Here is a 25,285-nt window from a genome sequence, read left to right as displayed (position 1 = left end):
TTACTGACACGTTCTTCTTCTCTGTTTTTGTTTTTGTTCAACTTTCGAAACTTAATTTCAACATGGAGAAGACTTAGAAACCCCCCCACATGCCCCCCCAGAACATCAAAGCCCCATAATTAATCAGTAATATTAATAAGTAATAACAATAAATTAGACTAATCAAAGCAAGCTTTTCCATGGGGACGCTCACAGAACCACAGCCAGCTTTGATGCACATCAACGCCCTGACACTGAGTTACAGACTGATTAATGACGGTGATGTAAAAGCTCAAAGAGCATCCGCCCTTTTGTCTAAATATGGTCACTTCTGGCTCCAGAGATTCAAGATGGCGACGGCAAAATCGGCAAACTGGAGGCTTCAAACCAGAAGACCGCAAACGAGACGTCACAGCAGCTACGGCCTCCTCTGAGTGAGCCGCGTTACACGAGACTGTTTGGGGAAAGTGAACTGACAGAGTGTGAGGTTCAGAGACGAGACTTTCATCTGCGTTCAATCATCTGAGCTGACTGAAGTTCATAAGGACATACGTGTGTGAGGTTCATGTGTTCATCGATCTTTAAAGATTCAGTTTAAGAAAGATCTTAGTCACTCAGTCACTCATCACTCAGTCACTCCTCACTCAGTCATTACTCACTCCTCACTCAGTCACTCATCACTCCTCACTCAGTCACTCCTCACTCAGTCACTCATCACTCAGTCACTCCTCACTCAGTCACTCCTCATTCAGTCACTCCTCACTCAGTCACTCAGTCACTCCTCACTCAGTCATTACTCACTCCTCACTTAGTCACTACTCACTCAGTCACTCCTCACTCAGTCACTCATCACTCAGTCACTACTCACTACTCACTCCTCACTCAGTCACTAATCACTCAGTCACTCCTCACTCAGTCACTCCTCACTCAGTCACTCAGTCACTCCTCACTCAGTCATTACTCACTCCTCACTCATCACTCCTCACTCAGTCACTCCTCACTCAGTCACTCATCACTCAGTCACTCCTCACTCAGTCACTCCTCATTCAGTCACTCCTCACTCAGTCACTCAGTCACTCCTCACTCAGTCATTACTCACTCCTCACTTAGTCACTACTCACTACTCACTCAGTCACTCCTCACTCAGTCACTCATCACTCAGTCACTACTCACTACTCACTCCTCACTCAGTCACTAATCACTCAGTCACTCCTCACTCAGTCACTCCTCACTCAGTCATTACTCACTCCTCACTTAGTCACTACTCACTACTCACTCAGTCACTCCTCACTCAGTCACTCATCACTCAGTCACTACTCACTACTCACTCCTCACTCAGTCACTAATCACTCAGTCACTCCTCATTCAGTCACTCCTCACTCAGTCACTCCTCATTCAGTCACTCCTCGCTCAGTCACTCCTCACTCCTCACTCAGTCACTACTCACTCCTCACTCAGTCACTAATCACTCAGTCACTCCTCACTCAGTCACTCCTCATTCAGTCACTCAGTCACTCCTCACTCAGTCACTCCTCATTCAGTCACTCAGTCACTCCTCACTCAGTCACTACTCATTCAGTCACTCCTCACTCATCACTCAGTCACTCCTCACTCAGTCACTCATCACTCAGTCACTCCTCACTCAGTCACTCCTCATTCAGTCACTCCTCACTCAGTCACTCAGTCACTAATCACTCAGTCACTCCTCACTCACTCACTCAGTCAATCCTCACTCAGTCACTAATCACTCAGTCACTCCTCAATCCTCACTCAGTCACTCAGTCACTCCTCAATCCTCACTCAGTCACTCAGTCACTCCTCACTCAGTCACTCCTCAATCCTCACTCAGTCACTAATCACTCAGTCACTACTCACTCCTCACTCAGTCACTAATCACTCAGTCACTCCTCACTCAGTCACTCCTCATTCAGTCACTCAGTCACTCAGTCACTCCTCACTCAGTCACTCCTCATTCAGTCACTCAGTCACTCCTCACTCAGTCACTACTCATTCAGTCACTCCTCACTCATCACTCAGTCACTCCTCACTCAGTCACTCATCACTCAGTCACTCCTCATTCAGTCACTCCTCACTCAGTCACTCAGTCACTAATCACTCAGTCACTCCTCACTCAGTCACTCCTCACTCACTCACTCAGTCAATCCTCACTCAGTCACTAATCACTCAGTCACTCCTCAATCCTCACTCAGTCACTCAGTCACTCCTCAATCCTCACTCAGTCACTCAGTCACTCCTCACTCAGTCACTCCTCAATCCTCACTCAGTCACTAATCACTCAGTCACTACTCACTCCTCACTCAGTCACTCAGTCACTCCTCACTCCTCACTCACTCACTCAGTCAATCCTCACTCAGTCACTCAGTCACTACTCACTCCTCACTCAGTCACTCAGTCACTACTCACTCCTCACTCAGTCACTCAGTCACTACTCATTCAGTCACTCATCACTCCTCACCCAGTCACTACTCATTCAGTCACTCATCACTCCTCACTCAGTCACTCCTCACTCCTCACTCACTCACTCAGTCAATCCTCACTCAGTCACTCAGTCACTACTCACTCCTCACTCAGTCACTACTCACTCCTCACTCAGTCACTACTCATTCAGTCACTCATCACTTATCACTCAGTCACTCCTCACTCCTCACTCACTCACTCACTCAGTCAATCCTCACTCAGTCACTCATCACTCCTCACTCAGTCACTCCTCACTCAGTCACTACTCATTCAGTCACTCATCACTCCTCACTCAGTCACTACTCATTCAGTCACTCATCACTCATCACTCAGTCACTCCTCACTCAGTCACTACTCATTCAGTCACTCATCACTCCTCACTCAGCCACCAGAAACACAGAGGCTTCAGTTAAAATGAATGAAGGTGTTGTTTTAGTATTTGGGGGATTCCCTTCTTCTCAGTGTGACTCAGTGCTCTGATTGGCTGCCCTCAGGTGACGTCATGTTTTCTTTTCACACCTCTTCTTGAGCAGCTTTTTACAAACGGCCCCCCGGTGTCCCTCTCCGGTTTGGAGGCTCTAAAAATACCCGGAGGTGTCACCGTGCCTGCGGAGCCCCGGGTCCCTGTGTGGGGGGGGGGTTCAGTCTGACCCCGCCCCCGTCCTGCCGTCACCCAATCAGCTGCAGCCTCGGTATCTCTGCGGGCTTAGAGGATGCCCGGGCTGTCGTTGTATATGGTCATGGTGGGGGCATTCCTGGGAGTCCAGCGCAGTGACGCCGAGCTCTTTAAACCTCTGATCCGCTTCTCCTCCACCCGCAGTCCGACCCTCTCCAGGCCTCCACCCCGCCGCCTGCGCGTCTCTGCCCGGACACAGGAGCGAGTCTGTCCGGAGGAAGCAAAACTTATTTTTTCTACTTTTTCTTTCTTCTTCTGTGACTTTCCTTCAGACTTTACTCCACAGGAGCTCATGACAGCTCCCGGAGCGGACTGACTGAGCTTGGATCTGCTGTGAGACCGGAGCACAGACTTTACGCAGACTCTGGTGGAGCGTCACTCCGCGCCGGCCTGGCACTGCCCCTCCGCCCCGCTTCTCCTCTTCTTTTCTGTTTTTTCTGCTTTTCCTCTCTTCCCACTCCGCTTTGAGCTATAAAAGGGGGGCACCATGATGAGCAGCAGCAGCTACTTGGAGCCGCAGCAGCTGCCGCCGCAGTTCTACCAGAGCAGCGCGGAGCTCGGCGAGGAGGAGGAGGAGATGCCGGCCACCGAGAAGGACCTGGCCGAGGACGCTCCGTGGAAGAAGATCCAGCAGAACACGTTCACCAGGTGGTGCAACGAGCACCTCAAGTGTCTCAACAAGCGCATAAACGACCTGCAGAAGGACCTGAGCGACGGGCTGAAGCTGATCGGGCTGCTGGAGGTGTTGAGCCAGAAGAAGATGTACCGAAAGTATCACTCCAGACCGAATTTCAGGCAGATGAAGCTGGAGAACGTGTCTGTGGCGCTGGAGTTCCTGGAGAGAGAGCACATCAAACTGGTCTCCATCGGTGAGTGACGCACAAACACGCCACACACGCACGCGCTCCGTTTGGAGAGTTTTTACGCACATTTTACGCGGAAAAACAAACTATGAAAACAAACTGCTCTCAGAGACTGCAGAGGAGAAGGTGGGGAGAGCATGTAGTGTCTCTATGAGCTCACGAGGCACCACAACAGAGTCCAGGTGTCGGTGGTTGTTCATGTGTTCATGTTGAATCTGACGTGTGTGTGATGAATGGAGGCTGCTGGTTGGTCTCAGGTGTGTTTACAGGCGAACAGCTGCTGATTGGTTCACTGTGTGTGCAGGTTTGTTCTCAGTAACTGAAAGCTGTGATGCTCTCAGAGGAGAATTCATCCTTTATTCTTAATTCGGATCCCATTAGCTCGCACAGAGTGGTCGCTTGTCTTCCTGGGCTCCACATAAAAACATAAAACACTTTAAAATCAAACATTGTTGATGAAACATGAACAGACTCAACAAACCCAAACTAACCTGAGATCAGAAAACAAAATGGCTCCACACAGAAACAATAAACATCAGTGGCCTGTAAACAAAGCAAAACAAAACCTACACATCTACAAACAATGTAATTATAATAAAATACACACACATGTAATAATAATAATAATAATCATTCAAGTAACAACAATAACCAAAGAAACATATATCAGACTCATCAAGTTTTGTTTCAGTGACTCTTTGAAGAGAATCTTCTTCTGATCCGTCTCATGTCGGCGGGCAGCGTCTATAACAGTTTGTTTGTGCACCACCAGACGACCAGCTCGCTCCACGAGGAGATGACTGTGACAAAGACCAGCGTATGCTAGTTTCTTGTCTGACTGCGCTCAAACACGTCCTGAAGTCAGCCGCAGGAAGTTCCAAATGTTAAACAGGAAGTGTTTTAGGAAACAGGAGCTCCACCTCCACCTGAGTGTGTGTGTGTGTGTGTGTGTGTGTGTGTGTGTGTGTGAGAGAGAGAGAGAGAGAGAGAGCCATGAGAGCCGACATGATGAAAACACATTGTGACATCACATGTTGCCTAGCAACGTGCATCATCACCACCTCATGTTGTCTCCTCATGTTGTTCCTCATGTTGTCTCCTCATGTCTCCTCATGTTGTCTCCTCATGTTGTTCCTCATGTCTCCTCATGTTGTCTCCTCATGTTGTTTCCTCATGTTGTCTCCTCATGTCTCCTCATGTCTCCTCATGTTGTCTCCTCATGTTGTCTCCTCATGTCTCCTCATGTTGTTTCCTCATGTTGTTTCCTCATGTTGTCTCCTCATGTTGTCTCCTCATGTTGTTCCTCATGTCTCCTCATGTTGTCTCCTCATGTTGTTTCCTCATGTTGTCTCCTCATGTCTCCTCATGTCTCCTCATGTTGTCTCCTCATGTTGTCTCCTCATGTCTCCTCATGTTGTTTCCTCATGTTGTTTCCTCATGTTGTCTCCTCATGTTGTCTCCTCATGTCTCCTCATGTTGTTTCCTCATGTTGTTTCCTCATGTTGTCTCCTCATGTTGTCTCCTCATGTTGTTTCCTCATGTTGTCTCCTCATGTTGTTTCCTCATGTTGTCTCCTCATGTCTCCTCATGTTGTCTCCTCACGTTGTTTCCTCATGTTGTCTCCTCATGTTGTCTCGTCATGTCTCCTCATGTTGTTTCCTCATGTTGTTTCCTCATGTTGTCTCCTCATGTTGTCTCCTCATGTCTCCTCACGTTGTTTCCTCATGTTGTCTCCTCACGTTATTTCCTCATGTTGTCTCCTCATGTCTCCTCATGTTGTCTCCTCATGTTGTCTCCTCATGTCGTCTCCTCATGTTGTCTCCTCATGTTGTCTCCTCACGTTGTTTCCTCATGTTGTCTCCTCACGTTGTCTCCTCATGTCTCCTCATGTTGTCTCCTCATGTTGTTTCCTCATGTTGTCTCCTCATGTTGTCTCCTCATGTTGTCTCCTCATGTTGTTTCCTCATGTTGTCTCCTCATGTCTCCTCATGTTGTTTCCTCATGTTGTTTCCTCATGTTGTCTCCTCATGTTGTTTCCTCATGTTGTCTCCTCATGTCTCCTCATGTCTCCTCATGTTGTCTCCTCATGTTGTTTCCTCATGTTGTTTCCTCATGTTGTCTCCTCATGTTGTCTCCTCATGTCTCCTCATGTTGTTTCCTCATGTTGTTTCCTCATGTTGTCTCCTCATGTTGTTTCCTCATGTTGTCTCCTCATGTTGTTTCCTCATGTTGTCTCCTCATGTCTCCTCATGTTGTCTCCTCACGTTGTTTCCTCATGTTGTCTCCTCATGTTGTCTCCTCATGTCTCCTCATGTTGTTTCCTCATGTTGTTTCCTCATGTTGTCTCCTCATGTTGTCTCCTCATGTCTCCTCACGTTGTTTCCTCATGTTGTCTCCTCACGTTGTTTCCTCATGTTGTCTCCTCATGTCTCCTCATGTTGTCTCCTCATGTTGTTTCCTCATGTTGTCTCCTCATGTTGTCTCCTCATGTTGTCTCCTCACGTTGTCTCCTCATGTTGTCTCCTCATGTTGTTTCCTCATGTTGTCTCCTCACGTTGTTTCCTCATGTTGTCTCCTCATGTTGTCTCCTCATGTTGTTTCCTCATGTTGTCTCCTCATGTTGTTTCCTCATGTTGTCTCCTCATGTTGTCTCCTCATGTTGTCTCCTCATGTTGTTTCCTCATGTTGTCTCCTCATGTTGTCTCCTCATGTTGTCTCCTCACGTTGTCTCCTCATGTTGTCTCCTCACGTTGTTTCCTCATGTTGTCTCCTCATGTCTCCTCATGTTGTCTCCTCATGTCTCCTCATGTTGTCTCCTCATGTTGTTTCCTCATGTTGTTTCCTCATGTTGTCTCCTCATGTTGTCTCCTCATGTTGTTTCCTCATGTTGTCTCCTCATGTCTCTTCATGTTGTCTCCTCATGTTGTTTCCTCATGTTGTCTCCTCATGTCTCTTCATGTTGTCTCCTCATGTTGTCTCCTCATGTTGTTTCCTCATGTTGTCTCCTCATGTCTCTTCATGTTGTCTCCTCATGTTGTCTCCTCATGTCTCTTCATGTTGTCTCCTCATGTTGTCTCCTCATGTTGTTTCCTTATGTTGTCTCCTCATGTCTCTTCATGTTGTCTCCTCATGTTGTCTCCTCATGTTGTCTCCTCACGTTGTCTCCTCATGTTGTCTCCTCATGTTGTCTCTGCATGTCTCCTCATGTTGTTTCCTCATGTTGTCTCCTCATGTTGTTTCCTCATGTTGTCTCCTCACGTTGTTCCTCATGTTGTCTCCTCATGTTGTTTCCTCACGTTGTCTCCTCATGTCTCCTCATGTTGTCTCCTCACGTTGTCTCCTCATGTTGTCTCCTCATGTTGTTTCCTCATGTCTCTTCATGTTGTCTCCTCATGTTGTCTCCTCATGTTGTCTCCTCATGTAGTCTCCTCACGTTGTCTCTTCATGTTGTTTCCTCATGTTGTTTCCTCATGTTGTCTCCTCATGTTGTCTCCTCATGTCTCCTCATGTTGTCTCCTCATGTTGTCTCCTCATGTCTCCTCATGTTGTCTCCTCATGTTGTCTCCTCATGTTGTCTCCTCACGTTGTCTCCTCATGTTGTCTCCTCACGTTGTTTCCTCACGTTGTTTCCTCATGTTGTCTCCTCATGTCTCCTCATGTTGTCTCCTCATGTTGTCTCCTCATGTTGTTTCCTCATGTTGTTTCCTCATGTTGTCTCCTCATGTCTCTTCATGTTGTCTCCTCATGTTGTTTCCTCATGTTGTCTCCTCATGTCTCTTCATGTTGTCTCCTCATGTTGTCTCCTCATGTTGTTTCCTCATGTTGTCTCCTCATGTCTCTTCATGTTGTCTCCTCATGTCTCTTCATGTTGTCTCCTCATGTTGTCTCCTCATGTTGTCTCCTCATGTTGTCTCCTCATGTTGTTTCCTTATGTTGTCTCCTCATGTCTCTTCATGTTGTCTCCTCATGTTGTCTCCTCATGTTGTCTCCTCACGTTGTCTCCTCATGTTGTCTCCTCATGTTGTTTCCTCATGTTGTCTCCTCATGTCTCTTCATGTTGTCTCCTCATGTTGTTTCCTCATGTTGTCTCCTCATGTTGTCTCCTCATGTTGTCTCCTCATGTTGTTTCCTTATGTTGTCTCCTCATGTCTCTTCATGTTGTCTCCTCATGTTGTCTCCTCATGTTGTCTCCTCACGTTGTCTCCTCATGTTGTCTCCTCATGTTGTCTCCTCATGTCTCTTCATGTTGTCTCCTCATGTTGTCTCCTCATGTTGTCTCCTCACGTTGTTCCTCATGTTGTCTCCTCATGTTGTTTCCTCACGTTGTCTCCTCATGTCTCCTCATGTTGTCTCCTCACGTTGTCTCCTCATGTTGTCTCCTCATGTTGTTTCCTCATGTCTCTTCATGTTGTCTCCTCATGTTGTCTCCTCATGTTGTCTCCTCACGTTGTCTCTTCATGTTGTCTCCTCATGTTGTCTCCTCATGTTGTCTCCTCATGTTGTCTCCTCACGTTGTCTCCTCATGTTGTTTCCTCATGTTGTCTCCTCACGTTGTTCCTCATGTTGTCTCCTCATGTTGTTTCCTCACGTTGTCTCCTCATGTTTCCTCATGTTGTCTCCTCATGTTGTCTCCTCACGTTGTTTCCTCATGTTGTCTCCTCATGTTGTCTCCTCACGTTGTCTCCTCATGTCTCTTCATGTTGTCTCCTCATGTTGTCTCCTCATGTTGTTTCCTTATGTTGTCTCCTCATGTCTCTTCATGTTGTCTCCTCATGTTGTCTCCTCATGTTGTCTCCTCACGTTGTCTCCTCATGTTGTTTCCTCATGTTGTCTCTGCATGTCTCCTCATGTTGTTTCCTCATGTTGTCTCCTCATGTTGTTTCCTCATGTTGTCTCCTCACGTTGTTCCTCATGTTGTCTCCTCATGTTGTTTCCTCACGTTGTCTCCTCATGTTGTCTCCTCACGTTGTTCCTCATGTTGTCTCCTCATGTTGTTTCCTCACGTTGTCTCCTCATGTTGTCTCCTCATGTTGTCTCCTCATGTTGTCTCCTCACGTTGTCTCCTCATGTTGTCTCCTCATGTTTCCACTGTTTGAGCTGTGACTGTGTGTCTGCTGGGGGGGTCAGGTGGGGGTGTTTGAGGTGATTGATGCAGGACAGCTGAGCTCTGCTCTCGCTCCTCCAACAGCTGCTGAAAATAGCCTGAGAGCCTCCGAGAGGAGGCCGAGAGCCGCTCCACTTCAGGAGCAGAGAGCAGGGCTCCTCTGCAGGCCGCACGGTGACACATGTTGATATCAGTGCGCTGCCTCAGAGTCACACTGCTTAAAGGTCCTCACACAGACGGCCGCTTAAATCTGCTCCTGTGTTGTTTGTGTTGCTCATCACATGAAGATATTTTTCTAAAGGTTGAGGTGGAACTGACCCCCAACAGGAACACGATGAACACGATGAACACGATGAACACGCTGAACACGATGAACACGATGAACACGATGAACACGCTGAACACGATGAACACGATGAACACGATGAACATCACAGTAACAACACGTTAAAATGTAAAACAGACCTGCAGATGAAGCGTGTGTGCAGTATGAACGAGTGAACACAATGAATGAATGAGTTCCTCAGTATGAGTTCTGTGTGTGTGTGTGTGTGTGTGTGTGTGTGTGTGTGTGTGTGTGTGTTTCACTCTCTCTCTCTGTAATGGTTTCCATGTGTTGCAGCAGTCAGCACACAGGAATGTCCAGCTGAAGCCAGGACCCCCCCCCCCCCCCATACTAATTCACTACACACACACACACACACACACGCACGCACGCACACACGCACACGCACACGCACACGCACACACACATACACACTGTGTTTGGAGCCATGTGGCTGTTTGTCGCTGTGTTTACTCTCTCAGTCTCTGAACGTGTCGGTTCCTCTGATGGAAACAAAGTGAACACAGCTCTGTGACGCAGCGTTCAGACGCGTGTGTACGAGAAGCACTCCTCGTGATGTCAGTACAGCTGAGAAATGCAGTGAAGCGAGGCTGCAGTGCATCCTGGGACAACAGTTTATCGTTTCCAATGAGTCGTCAGTGAGGACAACGTGATATCACGTTTAGTGCTGCAGACTGAGACAAGTTCAGAGGGAGCGTGTGGCAGCAGCTCAGAAGTCAGAGGTCAGGGGTCAGGTTCATGGTGGATGGAGTGAGCTTTAACATGGAGACAGTCGTCAGGAGATAAAAACAGTACGAGTCCCTCTGAACGGTTCTGTGTTCGATACAAAGAATATTTCTGTCCAGGTTATAGACCTATTGAACGAACACTGATATGATCATGAGAAATATACAGCACACTCTGGATGATGACATCATGATCGGCTGGTTGAGTCTGTGTGTGTGTGTGTGTGTGTGTGTGAGTGAAAGTCAGCTGGAGAGGAGGCGACGCTGTTTGAAGCGAAGCCTCTAAAGACGGCCCGCTTCAAACTGCGGCCTCCAGTTTGTCTCAGAGCTCGATTTAAAGAGCAACAGATTCATGTATTGATATAAAAGTAAACAACATTTGGATCAATAAGCAGCATCACTGTGAGCTCCCGCCTGTGAAACCATGTGACAGTAAGTGTGTGTAATTGATGGTCGGAGCTGTTGTCTCTGACGGTGTGGAGGTGTCAGAGAGCTGAGACCAGGGAACAGTGGCTGCATCTGTTGCTGCTGTCAGCTGCTGCAGTCTGAACCCTCACACACACACACACACGCATGCACGCACGCACGCACGCACGCACGCACGCACACTCACACACCGAGATGTAGAAAGGTAAAGAGGATATAAAACCAAATGTGACACCAATAATATTTAGAACTAGCCTTTGAAACAAACTGAGCGGTTCATTCATTCTGCTCGCGGTTGCTGATTCGACTTTAAACATGTTTCCTGTGATGAGCTCGTCGTTACAGAACATAAACTAAACGAGCATAAAGGTTTGTTTCCAACTCTGGAAAAAGTGACAGAAATGTTCCACCAGCTTTTTCCAGAACGTTCTGTTGTTCTACAGTCAGAGAGGCCGTGACACTGAGAGCACATGTCGACACGTCCCTCCACCAACACACTGATGTGGCCGGTCTGGGAAACGTGGACTCGTGTGATTACGGCTTCATGTTGATGAAGAAGAATAAAAACTATATTTATTATATTTACATACAAAGAGAGACAGATAAAGATACACGTCAATCAAATGATAGATATGTACACTGGATCCTACATTTCCCAGCTCCACAGACAGCTACATCTTTCAAACTCCACTGTCACAGTCTGAGTTTTAAAGAAAAAGGACCCAGCTGCAGACAATGGTAACGAGTTTCGTTAACTGAGGCAAAAAGTACAAAAACTAAATCTGAATCCAACAAAAGACAAAACAGAACAAAGTCTGACGGTCTACGTAAAGAACGATCAAAGGAAAAACCGGAAACACACAGGAGCAACAACAGGGAGCCACAACACGACAGTGGACCAGCCACGAGACAGGGGAGCACAGAGACTAAATACACTTGGGAGGCGAGGCTAATCACACACAGGTGAGACAATCAAGGGCAGGTGAAAACAATCAGGGCAGGGCACATGATCAAACAAGCGGGAAACACACAAAGACAGGAAGTGGATATCACAAGAGACAAGGTGTCAAAGTAAAACAGGAAAAGCTTAAACCATGAAAAATGCAGAACACGAAATCAACGAAGCACAACACTAAACAAGAAGAACTCAACAACAAGAGACAACTCAGAACACCCACACCTAACACCGTCTGTTCTTTAGGCATCTGTCGTCTCCAAGCCCAAACTGATGACATCACTGTGACGTCACTATGACATCATCAGGGTTACCTTCTTCTCCACAGACCCAGGAGATATTATAAGACTGTTTTCACAGACCGAACAGAACAGTGATCCAGACACCGTGCTCTAAAAACAGCTGTTTTTTAAATGGACTTCTGAATGGTGTGTGTGATCTGCTGACTGTCACACTGCTGCCTCATCACTGATGTTCAGAACAACAAACGTTCAGTCTCGTTACTGTCACACACACACACACACACACACACACACACACACACACACACACACACACCGTGTCATGTGGTCTGTCCCAGCCTGTAGGGGGATGAGGGGGGGTGATGAATGCTGTCTGTGTGTGGGAGTCAAAGGGAGAAACTCTGTGTGTGTCTGTGTGTGTGTGTGTGTGTGTGTGTGTGTGTGTGTGTGTCAGCTGTCCTCACAGTTGGTCCGAAGCATCTCAGCCAACAGCTGAAGGGTCAACAGATCCTGGACAGGCCCGACACACACACACACACACACACACACACACACACACACACACACACACACACACACACATCTTGCTAACAGGAAGTATATTATAATAGTTACTGAGGTAAGAGTTGGTGTTCCTCAGGGAAGTCATTTAGGACCACTTTTGTTTCACTCTGATACGACTGTTTGAATAATCTGAGCTGTAACTGAAATTAAAACCTGGGCTTTGTTTTTACATGTTTGGCTCTAAATGACTGACAGGAGCACACAGTGTGAGAGCGTCTCCAGTAGATGTGTTCATCCTGCAGCAGTGAAACAGGCTGTAATGGCTGCAACATAATCCTTGATGGGTCAAAGGTCGTCCACTAAAAGTTCTTGTTGTTTCCACTGACGGGCTCAGATTGTTATTCTAAGTGTGTGACAACATGACAGAAAGGATCCCTACAGAGATAGACCTTTTTGTTACAGAGGAAGATGATTGTTTTAACCACACACAGACGTTACATCGCTCTCTGCAGACACACCAGACTCCATTCAGAAAAACACTGATTTAAGCTCACAGCACACAGGAGCGGCTGCTCTCCTGCTGATTTGATTGGCTAGTTTGTTTGTGTCATTGTGTGACTTTTGTGCTTAAAGGATTAGTTTGGATCCAACACGATATTAATGTAACACTCAATAACACAAACGGACCAATCGAAGCAGAGGGACACCGGCAGCTTCCCTGTTCTGTTAGATAAAATGTTTTGTTCAGTGTGTTTCTGTGTGTCACTCTCTCGAGGATTTCTACCTCCAGCTGTTGGCTGGAAATGCACACTTAAGTCTTTTATAGGTCACAGGTGTGTGTGTGTGTGTGTGTGTGTGTGTGTGTGTGTGTGTGTGTGTGTGTGTCTTTAAATAGCTCTGAGTTTTTGTGAAGTTGAAACTCTCAGGGTTTCTCAGGATAAACAAAAACACACACATTTATTCAGCTGCTGTCCACCTGCTGTGTGTGTGTGTGTGTGTGTGTAGACCTGTGTTTTTAATAATGGTACTTCACAGTTTATTCTTCTAGACTAGATTTATGTTAGAACTATGCTGTAGATAAAACCTGTGAATCTGCTATAATCAAACATCGTCTGCATCACTTCCTGTTAGGAATCATAGTCGCCCTGAAGTGAACTTAGTCTCAGGAGGATTCTAAAGGAAACATAGTGTCAGACTGAGATGGAAACAAGCTGTAAACTCAGCCTGACATGAGGTTTAAAACCCTCTCCTGGATGAACGTTATAAACTGGGTTTGTTATCACAGGCAGTAACAGGAGTTTAATCTTCCACAGCTGGACATAAAATATAACAACGCTGCCTTCAGCCTGTCTGAACTCTGCATGCTCAGCAGATACAGAACCAGAGAGGCTGCAGACCGTCAGAGAGGCTGCAGAGAGGCTGCAGACCGTCAGAGAGGCTGCAGAGAGGCTGCAGACCGTCAGAGAGGCTGCAGGGAGGCTGCAGACCGTCAGAGAGGCTGCAGACCGTCAGAGAGGCTGCAGACCGTCAGAGAGGCTGCAGAGAGGCTGCAGACCGTCAGAGAGGCTGCAGACCGTCAGAGAGGCTGCAGGGAGGCTGCAGACCGTCAGAGAGGCTGCAGAGAGGCTGCAGACCGTCAGAGAGGCTGCAGACCGTCAGAGAGGCTGCAGGGAGGCTGCAGACCGTCAGAGAGGCTGCAGAGAGGCTGCAGACCGTCAGAGAGGCTGCAGAGAGGCTGCAGACCGTCAGAGAGGCTGCAGGGAGGCTGCAGACCGTCAGAGAGGCTGCAGAGAGGCTGCAGACCGTCAGAGAGGCTGCAGAGAGGCTGCAGACCGTCAGAGAGGCTGCAGACCGTCAGAGAGGCTGCAGGGAGGCTGCAGACCGTCAGAGAGGCTGCAGACCGTCAGAGAGGCTGCAGAGAGGCTGCAGGGAGGCTGCAGGGAGGCTGCAGACTGTCAGAGAGGCTGCAGACTGTCAGATGCTGCAGAGAGGCTGCAGACCGTCAGAGAGGCTGCAGGGAGGCTGCAGACCGTCAGAGAGGCTGCAGACTGTCAGAGAGGCTGCAGACTGTCAGAGAGGCTGCAGAGAGGCTGCAGGGAGGCTGCAGACCGTCAGAGAGGCTGCAGGGAGGCTGCAGACCGTCAGAGAGGCTGCAGACTGTCAGAGAGGCTGCAGAGAGGCTGCAGGGAGGCTGCAGACCGTCAGAGAGGCTGCAGGGAGGCTGCAGACCGTCAGAGAGGCTGCAGACCGTCAGAGGCTGATTCGTCTGAAACTTCACACTCTCTGATCCTCTTTAATCTTAAAGAAGAAACTTTCTGTTTGTTCTGCTTGTGTTTTTGAGTTCACACTGTTCACCTCATTCTTTCCCTCCGTCGTCATCACCCCTTCTTCCTCTCCATCACTTCCTCTCTGACTCCTCTCTCTCTAAATGTCACAGTACATACTTTCACACACTGCGTCTCTGTCAGCCTCTTTGTTTCTTCAGGTTGTTTGTTTGGTAACTGTTAGCGACCGTTAGCAGCGAGGCGGACGTTAGCGAACACAGACGTGTTGTTGTGCAGCTCTGAAGCTGTTTGGCTGAACGCCTGAGCCCAGTCGGGCTGTTACAGTGTTTCTGCTGTACGGTGTCCCTGCAGGGTCAAAAAGTCACATGGCATCAGCAGTCTGTCCAGCTGATCCGTTCTGCTTCCTTCTGATTATTAAGGAGTGCACACGCTGCAGGAGAAGCTCTGCTTGTGACGGAGCTGCTCTGGTTCTTATTTCAGATCACTTTGATCAGGATTATTCAGACTAAGACCTCCTGCAGCGGGGCTTCAGGCGCCCCCTGCTGCCTGCAGGCTGTCACCACATGCACACGGTGCACGTGATCACTGCCTTGCTCGGAGGAACTTCAGCCATAGTTTCCGAGGAAGTGGAAAATGTGACTTTTCTCCACTAAACAGTTTCCCTGATCCTCAAACCAGAATCACCTCTGTCTCCTGTTTCCTGCATAAAGTCAGTCAGACGCTGACCTGAAGCTGCTGCAGGATCAGAGAGCTCTGATGTCCAGGTGTGATGTTCAGGTGTGACTCAGGTCACTGAGGAAATTCTGTGTGATTGATATGGATGTAAAATCTTCAGTATGAAGAACAGTAAATCTGCTGTCGACGTGCTTTCCTCTGAACTCTGAGTGAAACAAACATCGCTGATAAAAACTCGACGTGCTCGTTTCACTTCAGCCGATCTGCAGAGAAAAGAAAGAGAGCAGAACAAACAAACCAGCAGCTCCTGTTTCCTGGGGAAAGATTACAGCGTCGCTCCAAACACGGTACCAGACTAATCTCTGGACACACAGCTTCCTGTGGGGGGGGGGTTTCCTTGTCTTTAGACACGATCATGAAATCATATTTTCCTCCTGTGAGCTCATGTGTCTGTTATTCACACACACACACACACACACGCACACACGCACACACACACACGCACACACACGCACACACACAGTTTAATCAATGACAGAGATTCAGGTGTTAATGAAGGAGGTCAAAGGTCAGTGAGTTCAAACAGTGAAGGTGTTGAAGAAGTGAATCATTCGGAGACGTTAGAGTCACTCTGACGATTTAAAGTTCAGACGTTAAAGAATTACAGGGTCTCAGACACGACGGCGGTTTGTTCCAGAACATCAGCAGACTGTGGTCAACAAGAGACAGGAAGTGACCCTCTGAGCTGCTTCGGAGACTCGGTGTCGATCGTTCTTTGCACGTATCAAACGGCGGCTGTGACCGGGTCCTGACCTGAGCTGCATTTGCACGAACGAACCAAAACACCCAACACCAAAACGTCAACCGCAGCGTGAGGTCGTCCATAAGTCGACGTGGACGCCTGTGAACGCGTTTGCAGGTTAATGTGCAGGAGAAGACGAGCAGGAGCAGCTCCTCCTCCTGTGAGTCTGAACAGGAGGAGAACTTTGATTTAAGATTTGTGAAACTGTGAAACAAGTCAGATCCTGGTGATTCATGTCGCGCACACTCGTCCTCCTGCAGCCTGCACACAGACAGAAACCAGTCCACTTTACTGTCAGCTCACTTCAGACTGAATAAACAGCTCTGACTCAGTCACATGATTTATGGCTCCTTCTCTCCTCTGATTGGACGATCCATCAGAAACTGTAGCCTGAGCGTTCCTCACAGGGAGCGGGAGGTTTTCATCGCTCCATGAACTCGATACAGGACGAGTCACAGACGCTGATCATGAGACCGTCGTGGTTTCACTGAACGTTCAGGTGTTTAATGTGTTCACCAGAAACTCAGAGACAAACAGTCCTCCCTCACATTCCTGCATGTGTGTGTGTGTGTGTGTGCGTGCATGTGTTTCCTATTTAAAGTGACCTCATTCCTCAGACGGGGGCTGATGACATCATCCTGCTGTTGACGGATGAAACTTTCACATTAAAAGAGGTCTCCTGACAGCCCAAATATAAACACGGTGAAGCTGTGAACTTTTATTTTGGCGAGCAGGTCTGAAGCTGTGAACTTTTATTTTGGCGAGCTGATTACAGAAACGGTTTTACAGTTCAGACGAGGTTTCTCTGGTTTCTGATCAGCTGATCAAAAGTTCATTAAACTTCTGTTTAACTGACAAACAGGCTCCAGTAGATGTGTTCATCCTGCAGCAGTGAAACAGGCTGTAATGGCTGCAACATAATCCTTGATGGGTCAAAGGTCGTCCACTAAAAGTTCTTGTTGTTTCACTGACAGGCTCAGATTGTTATTCTAAGTGTGTGACAACATGACAGAAAGGATCCCTACAGAGATAGACCTTTTTGTTACAGAGGAAGATGATTGTTTTAACCACACACAGACGTTACATCGCTCTCTGCACACACACCAGACTCTATTCAGAAAAACACTGATTTAAGCTCACAGGACACAGGAGCTGCTGGTTGAAACAGCTCGTATGGTAACAGACATTATTCACTCTGCTGGGTGGATTTCTCTCCTGAAATAAGAATCTTTGAATCGTTCGTCTTCCCAGCAAACACCAGCGTGTCCTAATTTACCCCGTCTTTTCCCCTCAGACTCTAAAGCCATCGTGGACGGGAACCTGAAGCTGATCCTGGGTCTGATCTGGACCCTGATCCTGCATTATTCCATCTCCATGCCCATGTGGGAGGACGAGGACGACGAAGACGCCAAGAAGCTGACCCCCAAACAACGTCTGCTGGGCTGGATCCAGAACAAGGTGCCCCAGCTCCCCATCACCAACTTCCACCGAGACTGGAGGGACGGCAAGGCGCTGGGAGCACTGGTGGACAACTGCGCTCCTGGTGGGTACAAACTGGGACTGTCATATCAGACTGTTTTCTCTTCACACACGGCCACACATAATCAGCTGTTTGTATCGCCTTGTTGAGGACAGCATTAAATGTACACGGCTCAGAGAACAGATGTTTTCAGATTAAAGTCGGGAGTTTTGTTCAGGCGAATGTCTTCCTCGTGTGTTCAGACGCACGCTGCTGACTCATGTCTGAACTCAGTAACATACCAGTGAAACATGGAAGCTGTGCGCTGACGTCTCTGTGCTGCCTTCAGGTCTGTGTCCGGACTGGGAAACCTGGGATCCCAGTCAGCCGGTGGAGAACGCCAGAGAGGCCATGCAGCAGGCCGACGACTGGCTGGGAGTGCCTCAGGTAACGTTTACCTGTTGACTTAACCTTTGACCTTTGAACTTTCCCACAGTACAAAAACATGGTGGATTATTTAAAAGGTCATCCAAACGACAGAACACACCTGACTCTCCGACCCGACCAGCAGCAGGAGCTCTGCTCTCCATGTGCTGATTGTGGGTCTATGTGCAGCGTGCAGCAGCGCCAGGAGACAAACAGAGTCAGAGGATGAACGGTTAACCGTCGACTCGGTGCTTTCAGACGTTATGTCAGAGTCTCCATATTTTGTTCAACTCTGGGTGATAGATGATGTTTAAAAGCTGCAGCAGGTAACGCACATGTTTTTATGTTCAATGAGCTCAGCGGAGATGAGACGCTTTGTTCTTTTAATGTCAGAAATCGTCATGGAAACTCACCTGGGGGTCGGATCGCTCTAAAGGGAATTGATAGAGATGGATGATATACAGGAAGCAGCTTTCACAGTGAATTTATTTTTACTCCTTTTTTTTGTTAATGAAGATTTCTTTTGTGCTTTTTGTAACAAAGAACTTTTGACCAGAAACAAAAAAAGTTCATATTTTATAATCGAGAGAATATTTATCATTAGTTCAGTCAGCTGTTCATTTGATCTCCCAACATGATGCTGTGAATGCTGACTCAGAGCTTGTTCCACACTGTCAAAGGACAAACTTTATTGTCATTGTCTCCAACTACACATGTGCAGTTTTACAACCAATCAGGAGCAGAGCCTTAAGAAAATTAGTACCAAATATTCAAAATCAAATTTAAGAAACTTACTTTAGGAAAGTTGAACACAGGTCAGTGTCATAGTTTCTGCATGTGCTGCCACACCAAGAACCCCAAAAATAACATGTGGAGTTCCCCAGGGCTCCATTCTGGGTCCCCTTCAGTTCTACATCTACGTGCTCGCTGTGGCTGAGATAATAGAAACACACACAGCTATGCAGAAGATTTACACATCTATAGAACTATGTTCTTCTTAACTGCAGTTAAACAAAGGTCACACTGATTACTGATTAAAGTCCGTCCTCCACTTCGATAACTTTGATTTTAGTTTCTTTTGAACGTTTTCCTTTTAAGGTCAAAGTTTTATTTTTATTTTGTTTCTGTTTGATCTGCTTTGTCTTGATGTCTTTTTATGTCGTCAGTAACAAACTTTGATTTATTATTGGACGGTCTCGTTTAAATCAAACACGTGATGTTCACATGTTTTTATTATAAACAGAGTATTTGTGAATACTGGTGTTTTATGTTTCCTCCTTGCTGAATGAACAGAGTCTATTATCTGAGACGTTCATGTGTTCACCAGCTGCTGCACATCCAAACTGACTCCTCCATCGTTTTGTCTTGTTTGTCTCATAAAACAATAACCTACAGTTTCTCTCTTTAGTCTCCCGTTTGTCCTCCGAGAAGGATTCAGGACTCACATGTCTTCAGGATGATCTGTGCCTGACATTAATGATCCTGTTGTGATTAAAGGAAGAACGTCCCTTTGAACCATCGTGTTGTTTGTTATCAGGATGATCTGCAGCTGTGAATGTGCTCATCATGTGTTCATCGCCTCTTTCTTCCTCAGGTCATCGCTCCAGAGGAGATTGTTGATCCAAATGTGGACGAGCACTCTGTGATGACCTACCTGTCTCAGTTCCCCAAATCTAAACTGAAGCCCGGCGCCCCCCTCAGGGCGAAGACGCTGCACCCAAAGAGAGCCAAAGCGTACGGTCCAGGTGAGGAGGACGCACCAAAGGAACTGATCAGATTTAATCTCTGCCAGCCTCAGGCTGATGCTTAATGGTTTACATGTAAACCACCTCTGAGTCCTCATTCTGCTTTCTCCATGGTCATGCCTTCACGAGTTGGAACCTGAGATATCTTATTATATCTTATTTTATCTTGTTATTCTGAATGATGTCACTTTTCGTTGAACCTCCCTCTTCTCATGCGTCTCTCAGGTATCGAGCCTCGAGGTAACGTGGTTCTGAAACCAGCAGAGTTCCTGGTGGAGACGGTGGAGGCCGGACTGGGTGAAGTTCTGGTTTATGTGGAGGATCCAGAGGGACACACAGAGGAGGTGGAAACATGATATTTTAGATCTAATCAAACACAGCAAAGTGAAACGGGGCTGAATGTTATCGTCTGTCTGTGTCCATCAGGCCCGAGTGATCCCCAACAACGACAAGAACAGAACCTACTCTGTGGTCTACCTGCCCAAGGTGGAGGGGCTTCATAAAGTAAGAGTGGCCTTTAATGTCTTTGTTTGGAAGCTAGCATGATGTAAGTTACACCTTTTGGATCACAGACATTCACAAACTTCCTGTTTAACTCTGGACCCAATTTAATGTTTGCCAATGGCCCAAGTGTTGATCCATCCAGACACAAAGCAGCTCTATTCTACCAGTGTAATAAACACCTAGCTGTTAGCATGTTGGGATGTGGTCACCCTGACAGGCCTGGTTGTCTCTCCCCTCCCAGGTGAAGGTGCTGTTTGCTGGGCAGGACATCGACAGAAGCCCCTTCATGGTGAACATTTCAAAGGCGATGGGCGACCCGACCAGAGTTCAGGCCCGCGGGCCGGGACTGCAGCAGATGGGGAACGTGGCCAACAAACCGACATACTTTGACATTTACACTGCAGGTGATCAGTCAGATTTAAGTGTGTTCACTTTCTGTCCGGCTTCTGCTTCCATGATGGATAGTGTCTACTTCACACTTCTAAATACAGAGCTGCAGAGTCCCAGATACTCTTCCAATGAGCGTCACATTCTTGTTCCAGTGTTTGAATGTCCACTTGTCCGTCCGTCTGTCCTTCAGGGGCGGGTGCTGGAGATGTAGGCGTCATCATTGTGGATTCAAACGGTCGGAGGGATACAGTGGAGATTGTGTTGGAGAACAAAGGCGACAGTATTTTCCGCTGCACCTATGTTCCCGTCCTGGAGGGACCTCACACCGTCTATGTGACCTTTGCTGGGCAGCAGATTCCCAGAAGCCCTTTCACTGTCAACATCTCCGAGGGTAGGTCTTACAGATGTGTTTCTATCCGGCTGGATATCAACACTTAATTCACCATCGTGTCTGCGGTTCCTTCAAACGTTTACATTGTAGATTAGATCCATTATTGGGTCACAAATAACATAAACATGAAAGTGAAACCTTTGTGACTTCAGTTATTACATCATCTAACATGAACTCCATCATAAATGAACTGACCGTCCCTCTGATAACCACATCTGCCACTCAGCAGCATCTATCCTTAAACTGTCACATTATGATCTGATGACTGACTGATTAAAGAATGAAGAGTTTGTAATCAATAGTTGAGTCTGGATCGAGGCCTGACGGGACAATCGGTGCTTTGTTCTTCAGTATTTGTAGCTGTGGTTTCATTGGCTCAGGCTCACTCGCGCTCTCATGGTTTTGGGCTGTGGTGTTCAGTCTTTGTGCTCCATTTGTCTGCCGGCAGAGGTACACTCAGACTTTTCAAGTATTTTTGGATTTGAATTGGGACCGGTCTAACTGTTGGTTGGTCCAAGTTAGGATGTGGGATGGGACTTGGTATTGCTGGACACTTTCTTGACTGTGACTCTGGACCTGTCTGTCTGTGGGATATCAGCTGAGCTTGCACATTCTTCTGCCTGTGGATGAGTTAATTGGAGCTTTGCTGTCTTGGCACTGACTTGAATGATGATTTGAGAAGAGACTTCTGTCTCTTAACTCTTAACTTGATGCTTTAATTAGGACTTGCCTTTGGACTTGCACATCTTTGACTTGGCATGTCGACAAAGCAGAGTCTGTTTCTGTTGCTGAATATGAATGGTGTGATGAATGAATGGATGGATAGACTTTTGCGTTGCCTGTCTTTGACCACGTACCTGACTTGGGATCTTGTGTGACTGGAATTGACCGTAGACGTTCTTTAAAATGGAACCTGGTCTTAAATTAGACCTGAGTTAGGATTTGGCACGGGACTCTATCCTTGATTGCCAGTCCTGATCAGGGGCTCGACTTTGGGCCGCTCCGGACTTAGGACCTGCCCTGTGACTAGTCTGCATTGATTGATACTTGCTATTGATGAAGAACTTGCCTCTGTCATCTTAGGACTTGACCCTGTTCTGCCCTGTCTTGATTTAGAACTTGATATGGGCCGTGTCTTTGTCTTTAAACTTCCTCAGGAATGGCCCTAGATTAGCTTGTCTTGACTCAAGAGCTGCCAGTGTTCACTTAAATCTTATGACCTGATACTTCCTGTCTTAGTTAGGGATCAGTCTTAGATGACCCAGGACTTCTCTGTCCCAGACTTACAACTTGTGAATCTTGGAACTTCACTCAGTCCTTCTAAATCTTGACTTGTGACCTGTTTGTGTTGACTTGGGACTCACCTTTTTAATCTTTTGACTTGACCCTTGACTTTCCTGTTGTGACACAACTTACAAAGGACTTGGAACTTCTCTTTCTTTTACTGGGGACTTGATTTAGGACTTTGGGCTTGATTTAGGACTTTGGACTTGTAATGTTGATTTGGGACTTGCTTGTCTTGAGTTGGGACTTGACCTCTGTCTTGTCAGCCTACATCTGACTGTCGGGGACCTGAAAATAAAATTTGACTGAACCTGACAAGGTCTTAGGACGGCCTGCTGGTTTGGTGGACTGGCAGTCTGCTGGTCCGGCTCTCAGCTGGTCTGGTGGCCTGAAGGTCTCTGTCCACTCTCTGCCTCTGTACAAATGTATCATCACTGTTGTACCCTCCTTCAGTTTCACAGAGCATCCAACCTCCCGGGTCTCCGGTGCCAATTGTACCTCAGTCCATACACACCCCACCCTCAGAAAAGACAAGGAGAGCCCCCCCTCCAACACCACCCAAACCCAGACGACCAAGTTAGTACAGGCGGGGGGCGGGGTTGTGACTGGAGCCTGCCTGCGCTAGCCTGGTTTCCTTCCACCTCAACTCAAAACCATCCCTGCCTCTGACCCTCTGGTGGGGTTTTCGCAGCTTTAAGCATGTGCAGCACCTGCTTGGTCCTGAGCAGCTTCTTTCTTGTTCTTCAGCCCAGAATCGGAGTGAATGTGGATGTGTTGAGCCCTCTCTGGATGGAGTCATGATTAATGGTCACCTCAGACCAGCTGTGAATTATTCCATCAGCTCAGGTTCAGGTTTAATCTGGTCTCCTGAGAACATTTTTTATTTCCAAGAATCTTATTCTAGCATGGCGGAAGCTTTGGGTCAGTAACATGGCTGTTTTTTACCTTGATACAGAACTCTTCAGAAACATCTGATTTACAGTCCAAGAAGCCAATCAACAGGCTACAAGCCGACACGAAGAGAGAGTTTTAAAGGCTAAGCTATGAAGATACGTGTGTCTGTAATAGTTTGTAATATGTCAGTGAAACAGCGTAACAGTGTAACAGTGAAACAGCGTAACAGCGTAACAGTGAAACAGTGAAACAGTGAAACAGCGTAACAGCGTAACAGTGAAACAGCGTAACAGCGAAACAGCGTAACAGCGAGACGGCGTGACAGCGTAACAGCGTAACAGCGAAACAGCGAAACAGCGAGGCAGCGTGACAGCGAGACAGCGAGACAGCGTGACAGCGTAACAGCGTAACAGCGTAACAGCGTAACAGCGAAACAGCGTAACAGCGAAACAGCGAAACAGTGTAACAGCGATTAACTGTAGCTGCAAACAAACAAATGTGACTCGTAACTTTCTGCCTTTTTAAAATGAACAAATTGACCCCGAGCTTGGAGGGCCGTGTTCTAGTTCTAGTATGGATTATTCTTAAGTGATATCATCCAGAGAAGGCTTTTGATTGTGTGTGTGTGTTCATGTGTGTATGTGTATGTGTGCGTGTGCATATGTGCGTATGTGTGTGTGTGTTTTTCAGTCATTTATTGTGATTAAAACTTGTATATAATAATCAGTGGGAGACTTCGGTCTCGCCAGCCGAGGCAGTGAACATTTGTCTTTAAGTATTTATTTACTTCTTTGACTTGTTGAATTGTTGAACCTGCAGGTGTGAACATCGTACGTCTCCTCTCGCCTCATCTTGTCTTCATCTTTGCTGTTTTTTCCTTTCAGCCTCAGCAAACTGCTTCTCTCAGCCTCGATCAGCTGACTAACATAAATAAACCTTCTGCCGCCTGTGTGTGTGTGTTTATTCTGTTTACTTTTAGACAGATGACATTTTGAGATATTTGTTTATTTTGGTAAATCCTCAGGTTTACTTCAGGTTAGTTCAGGATTAAGAGATGTCACGGTGAGGTTTAAGTTTAGTCCACACTCACTCGGTTTTATAAAGATGTATTTTTAGTCAGCAGTTAAATTACACAGACATGTCCTCTTTCTTTGTGTGTTGTGTTAAGAAGAAAAGAGGCGTATGCATTTGTGTGAATGTTTTATCATGTTGTCGTCTTCCAGTCTAACCAGTGTCTCACATCTCGTCTAACTGGTCTCACAGCCTGTAACCCGAATGCCTGCAGAGCGTCAGGCAGAGGTCTGCAGCCGAAGGGTCTGCGGGTGAAAGAAGTGGCAGATTTTAAAGTTTACACGAAAGGAGCAGGCAGCGGAGAGCTGAAAGTCACAGTGAAAGGACCAAGTAAGACGGCATGACTCTGAAGATTGTTCAAAATGTTTAAATCAGACATTTTGTTTGAAATGCACCTTTAATGTATCGGATGATGATCAGGACTGATCGTGAGTAATGTTTTGAACCCAGAGGGCCTGGAGGAGCCAGTGAAGGTTCTTGAGATGGAAAATGGGCTGTATGAGTGTAATTACTACCCCATCATGACGGGAAAGTATATCGTAACCATTACTTGGGGAGGTCACAGCATCCCACGCAGGTAAAACATTCAGCTCATCCTGTTGTTGTCCTGTGTTAGAAAACACTGGTTGATATGAAGAGAAAAGTTTGCCCACAAAAATGACTCCTAAATGTTTACAGTGCCATAAAAACTACAGAATTACAGGGGATCCAGGATAGAGCCCTGAGGTACTCCGGTGCTTCCATTATATCTTATTGTTTATTGTGTGTTTGTGTGTTATCAGTCCATTTGAGGTCCAGGTGAGTGAGGAGGCGGGGCCTCAGAAGGTGAGGGCCTGGGGTCCCGGTCTGGAGACTGGCATGGTGGGAAAGAGTGCTGACTTTGTGGTGGAGGCCATCGGCACGGAGGTGGGGACACTTGGTGAGTCAAAACAACTCATCTTCTGCTCAGGATCACTGACAGGTAGCCAGGGGGCGGGGCTTATGATGGCCAGTTAGTTTTTCTATTATTGCATGTTACACACACATCATGTTAAAATCAACAGATCGCTGATTAGGGAGCG

General features: G+C 47.1%; 1 protein-coding gene across 6 annotated transcripts in view; it reads left to right on the top strand.

Moving 5' to 3' along the window:
• The first annotated feature begins 3,287 nt into the window (after positions 1–3,287).
• flncb (filamin C, gamma b (actin binding protein 280)) overlaps positions 3,288–25,285 on the top strand; it is a 40,169-nt gene continuing 18,171 nt past the window's right edge. For all 6 annotated transcript variants that reach the window (XM_069671132.1, XM_069671134.1, XM_069671131.1 and 3 more), the window contains exons 1-12: positions 3,288–4,002; positions 17,355–17,603; positions 17,869–17,966; positions 19,540–19,690; positions 19,916–20,034; positions 20,117–20,194; positions 20,436–20,598; positions 20,775–20,975; positions 22,713–22,835; positions 24,417–24,554; positions 24,675–24,801; positions 25,007–25,143. In XM_069671132.1, coding sequence (XP_069527233.1) covers positions 3,621–4,002; positions 17,355–17,603; positions 17,869–17,966; positions 19,540–19,690; positions 19,916–20,034; positions 20,117–20,194; positions 20,436–20,598; positions 20,775–20,975; positions 22,713–22,835; positions 24,417–24,554; positions 24,675–24,801; positions 25,007–25,143 — 1,966 coding nt within the window. In that variant the 5' untranslated portion in view covers positions 3,288–3,620. The remainder of the gene's footprint in view (positions 4,003–17,354; positions 17,604–17,868; positions 17,967–19,539; positions 19,691–19,915; positions 20,035–20,116; positions 20,195–20,435; positions 20,599–20,774; positions 20,976–22,712; positions 22,836–24,416; positions 24,555–24,674; positions 24,802–25,006; positions 25,144–25,285) is intronic.

This window comes from Semicossyphus pulcher, unplaced genomic scaffold (genome assembly GCF_022749685.1).
Source record: "Semicossyphus pulcher isolate SPU_LCO1_2020_fin unplaced genomic scaffold, fSemPul1.0.p SCAF_20, whole genome shotgun sequence".
Classification (NCBI taxonomy): Eukaryota; Metazoa; Chordata; class Actinopteri; order Labriformes; family Labridae; genus Semicossyphus; species Semicossyphus pulcher.
This window is presented reverse-complemented; position numbering and strand designations above follow the sequence as displayed.